The sequence below is a fragment of the Cydia splendana genome, unplaced genomic scaffold (genome assembly GCF_910591565.1).
Source record: "Cydia splendana unplaced genomic scaffold, ilCydSple1.2 scaffold_75_ctg1, whole genome shotgun sequence".
Lineage (NCBI taxonomy): Eukaryota > Metazoa > Arthropoda > Insecta > Lepidoptera > Tortricidae > Cydia > Cydia splendana.
The window spans coordinates 3,025-9,845 of NW_026946904.1; the positions used below are offsets into that span (position 1 = coordinate 3,025).

General features: G+C 35.4%; 1 protein-coding gene across 1 annotated transcript; it reads right to left on the reverse strand.

The window, feature by feature from the left end:
- Positions 1–2,413: 2,413 nt before the first annotated feature.
- On the reverse strand, positions 2,414–6,331 carry LOC134805892 (uncharacterized). Its single transcript, XM_063779090.1, has 2 exons — positions 5,358–6,331; positions 2,414–3,549 (listed from the first exon to the last, which is right to left on the reverse strand). The coding sequence occupies exon 1, from the start codon at positions 6,314–6,316 to the stop codon at positions 5,360–5,362; it is 957 nt and encodes a 318-aa protein (XP_063635160.1). The 5' UTR covers positions 6,317–6,331; the 3' UTR covers positions 2,414–3,549; positions 5,358–5,359.
- Between the last annotated feature and the right edge of the window lie 490 nt (positions 6,332–6,821).

Consider the following 6,821-nt stretch of genomic DNA (forward strand, 5'->3'; position numbering starts at 1 on the left):
TTCTACAACAGCGCTAGAGAGTACTTTAGTGTATTTGACCACATCAAAAACCTTGGAGTTATATTTGACAAAAAGATGAGCTTTTCTACCATGCATTGAGGTTGTGGCAATTTTTAAAAATATTTCTATATATAATACTAAATTACAGGCCTTTTGATAGCATAAGGCCTTAAGGCCTGGTAAACAATTTCTAACAACAAGTAGGATTATATTATATCCTTTTCTTATAACTGTTTCGTTTGTAACATCTTAGAACACTGTCGCACGGCCTAGCGGCCTCACTATTCATCGCATTGCAAAGAGAAAGAGAGGGAGAGAGTGCAGAGGAGATTTCTTTGGTATATGAATGAATGAAATCAATCCACTCCAGAGATGTCCATTCCATATAAGTACATTTAAAATAAAATAACATAATAAAAACATGAAATTCAAATAAATTTCAATACTAAGTTTTTTAAACATGTAAATTAATTAATATACATATCTAGTCCCACACAACTAGCTAGCCATTATACATCTTATTCAGTGAGAGTACGACACTTCCAAATAAATAGTCTCGATAAACAAAGAGACTTGCTAAGTCTCCAATGTTTTTTTTTTTATATTAACTTTTTAATGATTACTTACACATAGCTATATTCATAAAAGTAAGAGCATAGAATAATGATTGCTGATAACAGTGATAACCGGATGCCAAAAACTTTACACAAACCAAACCATCAAACAAAATTAGATTTAGTGTCCCATGTTACTTAGCCTAGAAAGACAATAGACCCTCTGTCTTCAATACTTAGTAAAACCTTTCTAGGCGCTACTAATTCTCCCTGTAACTCCCTGTTCAGACTGTGTAGATTGCTCAACAATCACAGCCACTGCTGTGGTATTCTTTTTGACTCATCGCCCAGTTCCAAAAAACATTAAATTTGAACCTACCTATAATATTCACTAGCGACCCGCCCCGGCCAACGCACCTCCACGGCCGGCCTCGCACGGGCCAACAAACTATACATACACAAACCTTCTTCAAGAACCACTCCATCGACAAGCGAAAACCACACGAAAATACGCACAGCAGTTCCCGAGTTCATCGCGAACACACAAACACAGAAACAGACAGAAGCGGAGGGGAACTCCGCTTAACTTAGTGATAGTCGTCCATTTAGCTTTGTAATTTCAAGTTTGCTGGTTTTTTTTTTTATTAGTTATGCATCACTGAATGTTTCCACTGAGTGTTGGTAGACCTAAATAAATAAAATGCAACTGCTTGTACAGTCAACGGCGTTTTGAGTTTAAAAACTTACATATTTTCACTAGAATCGCTTTGCGTGGAAATACTCTTCCAGTGAGTCGTCAATTTTAGATTTTCTAAACAGAACTTCGTTAAAACGTTCTCCATAACTGTCGTCAACTGTTTAAATCTGATGGTGTTTGGTAAATGCTAGACTATGATATGAAGTATGTCATAATGATAAATATTAAAGTGCACCTGTGAACGGGTTCCAGTAGGTGTTCTACATGACATTAAAGCTCTCCAAAGAGCCTTCACGTGTTGGATCCATGTCCCCACGCAAGCCCATCACAAGGCGGGACTTATAGGCCCGTGAAATCCAAAATGGAGATACAAATAATATATCTAAATATGTAATAATAATTAATGTTACAACTAGATGACATGTAAAATTATTTAAGCATACGTACTTACATTATTGACTTGTAAAATTACTGTATTTTATCAATAGATTAAGTACTTCTAATATGTATGTGTCTGTACGTCGTGTTGATACTTTACTGGTCGAACTCTCGTCGCCATTGGTGTTATAATTACAGGATTAAACGAACTTACCTGAAGTGAAGTTCTATCCTGATTATATGTAGTGCTTAGTCCGAGGTAGTTATTACATGTAGTATCCTGATTCCAGCGTCTAAGGTCGCGATTTCAGAGCCTAAAAAAAAAAAATTAACCCTACCTGGCAACACTATGGTCACCACGCTTCATTAAGTTCAGAGCTAATTAAGAGGGTAAGATATTAAGAGGGAACTATTAATCTTGGGAGGGAAGGGAACTTCCTACCTCGGACTAAGCACTACATATAATCAGGATAGAACTTCACTTCAGGTAAGTTCGTTTAATCCTGTAATTATATTTGTGCTTAGTCCGAGGTAGTTATTACATGTAGATGTTCAGAGAAAATTAATAAGCATTATTTATTTACTTTAAGATCTTTTAATGTAACAAAGAGACTTACTATCTCACATTTTGTACCTTATGTACTTACTGTATTCTTAACAGTTATAATGAGATCTAATTTAATTAGAAAGAACATAGAGGCTAAATTTTTAATAAACTTAATCAGTGAGTAACAGTCTTATATAACTCTTATAAGCTTCTTAACTAATTTTCTAACAGTAAATCAACAATGACAATTTGTTTGTACTGTCTTAGTACAAGCCTCAAATAAAAAATTTAATAAAACGTAACTCAGGATTTGGCTCTTATAATAAAAACTATACTAAAAACAAAACATTTTAATCTCCGAGCACTGCTCGGGCAAATTGAACTTGGTCGTTAACCATATTAGTTAGTGGTCTATTATAATGTCGGGCAAATGTTTGTGATCTTGATGACCAACCTACAGCCTTCATTATGCTGTCTACAGTAAGGCCTTCTCTGTGTGCTCTAGAAGAAGACGCATGTCTAGTGGAATGAGCTGAAAATCTAGATATATCCACCCCACTATCATTCATAATTTGCTTCAGCCATCTGCTAATAGTCTGAGTGGAGGCTTCTCTGATAGGACTTTTAAAGGTAAGGAAAAGGTTCTTGAGGGAACTATTTTCTTGTCGTATATTTTGAGTAGTTTCTAAATATTTAGTTAAAGTTCTAGCCGGACATATCTCAGGTTTATTATTTAAATATGGTATGTTAAGTATTGTTGGAGGACGTCTGGGCCCAGAAGTCTTCAAAAGGTTTGTAATTTGTATTGTGATACCGTCTGTAGAGGTCTTAATATTATTAATTTTAATATAAAAAAGAGTCTGTACCCTTTGCCCTGTTGCCAAAATCAATAACATTGCTAGTTTCTTTGTAAGTAATTCTAGTTGTAAAGATTCTAGGGGATATAGATTTCCTAAGAATGTTAATACTGTGTCCGGGTTCCAAGTATCATTATACTTGGGTTTCATAGGGCGCAACTTATAGAATCCTTTGAATAGGCGCTTAATTCTTTCATCCGTGCCTATGTGGCTGCCAATTATAAGGGATAACGCTGAGCGATAGCAATTGAGTGATTGATAAGACAGGCCATTCTCAAAGCAGTTTGTTAAGTATGATATTATGATAGGGACTGATGCATTGAATGTATCTATACTATTACGTTTACTATAAAGCCACCACTGGCGTAAACAACTATTATATTGTTTAATGGAGTTCTTAGATAATGAAGCAATCATAATGTCAATTGAACGTTCTGCAATTAATCTTCTTTTAAACGCTTCCCTGATAATTTGCACGCCGCCAGGATAAGTTGCGTCTGAAGTGGGTGTGGAGTTCTGAAAGGAGATATGAGGAGGTCTTCAGATGGTCCGAATGTTAGTATATCTGATATTACCATAGATTTTAAGAGTGGATACCAAACTTGAGATGGCCATAGAGGAAAAATTAAAATGCCTATGGCCTTTTCTGATTTAATCTTATGAAGAACTTTTAGTAGAATACCAAAAGGTGGGAAAGCGTAGAAAAAGGTAGAATTCCATTTGACTGTGAAAGCGTCAATGTTCCAGGCGAAAGGATCCCTGTGCCATGATATATATTTGTCACATTTATGATTAATTCGTGACGCAAATAAGTCTAATTCGGGGACGCCAAATTTATTAACAATTGTATTAAAAATATCCTGTGCAAGTTCCCACTCAGTATCTACATTAAAGTTGCGAGACTGGAAGTCAGCCTCAACATTTTCTTTTGATTTGATGTAAGATGCGAAAATCCACAGATTTCTCGCTTCACACCACCTCCATATCTGTCTAGTAATATCATTTAGTAACGGGTATTGCACTCCACCCATACGGTTAATATATGCTATGGCAGTTGTGTTGTCTATCCTGAGAAGTACTTCACAGTTATTATATTTATCTGCGAAGCATCTTAGAGCAAAGAAAGCTGCTAAAAGTTCTAAGTAGTTAATGTGTTGATTGCGCTCCCACTCAGACCAATTGCCCTGTGTACTTTGGCCATTACAAAATGCACCCCAACCCATCAGTGAAGCATCTGAGAATATTTCTAAGGAGAAGTTATATTGTTTAATATGATTACTCTTTATTAAAATGTTCTCTTTCCACCACACTAAATCTTCTTTGATTGGTTTATTAATGTTCATAATTCCTTCAAAATTATCACTATGGCATGCTAGAGCTAAAAACTTTTCTCTTTCTAAATTTTTTGTGTATACAAAACCATAAGGAATTGCTATGCAGACTGACACTAAATTTCCTAGTAATTTTGCAAATTCTCTAATACTGTATGATTTAATTTTAAGGAAGTCTTTAATTAAGGAGTATAAACTATTGCGTTTCTTTAGTGTGGGGCTTAAAGTCATGTTTCTTGAATTAATAGTAAAGCCTAAATACTCCTTCACATAGGATGGAGTCATAGAGCTCTTTTCATCATTAATTATGAAGCCTAAACATTGTAATAAATTACATGTTTTTTGAGTGTTATTTAGACATTCCGTGTAAGTACTTCCAAGACAAATTATGTCATCAAGGTAGATAATAAGCCTAATACCCTGTTCTCTCAGAGTTTCAATAGCCGGTTTTAAAAGTTTAGTAAAGACTAGAGGTGCCGTAGATAAGCCAAATGGCATACAGTTAAATTCATATAATTTCTTATTGAATGTAAATCTTAAATATTTCTTATGTGATTCGTTTATAGGCACCAAATAATATGCATGTCTCAAGTCAACAGTGCACATGTAATCATCTGTTGTAACTAGTTTACATAATGTCCTGATGTCTTCCAGCTTGAAATGTTTTGTTATAATAAATTTGTTTAAACCCTTTAAATTGAGAATAAATCTGTGAGATCCATCTTTTTTAGGGATAGTAAAAATACTAGACAGAAATTGCCCTTTACTTGGTTGACATTGGGTAATAGCCCCCATTACAATAAGTTTATGTATTTCCATTGTAATAATCTTTCTCTCAGAGGTATTAAATGTGTTATTAAGAGGAACATTATGTTGACTTGGTTCACAATCAAAAGGTATGGAATATCCATTTATCCATTTTAGGATTGTTTCATCATCTGTCAAAAATGCCCAACAACTATAAAAATGTTTAAGGCGAGCAGCAAAATTTACCTTTATGGGTACTTCGCACGACCTCCTCGATGATGGGATGTTGGTCGGCGAGTTGACCTCGCTTGTTGTGGTGGACGTTGATGGCTGCGCTGTGGCTTGTAGGTTGGAGCCTGATTGCTCTGGTATGGTCTTGGTTTGTTGTTTGTTCTGGGCGTGTATTGATTTGGGGCGGTTTGCCGCCTGGGATTCAGAGAGTTTTTTGGTGTATTTTTGGGTTTTAGAATGTTGATTGTGCGTTTCATTGCAGAGGATGTTTTTACTGATTCCTCTAGTTTAGAGTATAAAAACTCAGATATCTTGTTTTCACTTAGGTTTTGTGTCAACGACTTATCCATAAATGGTGCAATCAACTTTCTCCGAATTTGAGTGTAATTGAAATGCAGGTTACTGAGTAGTCTTATGCTGTCACTCAGGGACTTTATTGCCTGTAATTTGTCAAAATCATTTTTAGTTAGATCATTAATTGTTTGAGTAACTAAAGCAATTGCTCTGCCCAGGTCTTGCTGTCTATCTTTCAGTAAGTTGTCTCTATTAGTCATGGAGTTGTTGAGAAAACCTGCAAATTCTGTATTTAATTTTGGAGCATCTAACAGTTTGGCGTTTCTCGGGATCTTAGTTTTTGATAAGGATTCATGCATCTCTTTATTCATTCCATCTGTTAGTATAGTGTTGATTATCTTAACAATCTCTGATTTTATTTCAGCTCCATAGTTAGCATCATCATCCTGTCCCCCTTCTCCGAGGGCAGCCAGGATGTCTTGGGGCAGGTCTTCCTCTATCTCGACATCACCTTCCTCTTCTTCATGTTCTTGATGGTGTTCTTGAGTTTCTTCTGGTTTGTCACTATGAGCATTATCTTCTTCTTCCAACTTATCACAATTTTCATCCACACTATTTTGCTCCAAAATTGACAATGTTTCTGGATCCGCAGCTGAAATTTTTTGTATTTTCCTTTCCATCTTACGTATCTTCCGTAACTTTCGATCCTCACCTTCACTCGATCTTTTCAGCATCTTTTTTCTCACAAAGTATGCAATTTTTTGTATAAAACAACGCATAAAACTATTTGTTTTCACGGGACGCGAACCGTTAGTTTTTGCGCTAAAACAGGAATGAAGCGTGGTGACCATAGTGTTGCCAGGTAGGGTTAATTTTTTTTTTTTAGGCTCTGAAATCGCGACCTTAGACGCTGGAATCAGGATACTACATGTAATAACTACCTCGGACTAAGCACAAATATAATCGCTTTTACGTAAGACTGTACTGTTGGTATACGAAGGCGTAAGTATATCGCGTCTCATTACCCGAGGACATTAATATAATATCTTCATATAATAAGTAAACTTTATTGATTGTCGATTCGTGAATAAAAATCGGTTCGGTGAAAACTACAAAAACGAGTAGTAACTGTAAATATATATCAGTACTTATACAGCAACGGTATATATATTATTTTATTTATTT

What these genes read in the sequence shown, in the direction of transcription:
- LOC134805892 (XM_063779090.1), bottom strand. Translation starts at nt 6,316, where the DNA reads ATGGAAAGGAAAATACAAAAAATTTCAGCTGCGGATCCAGAAACATTG.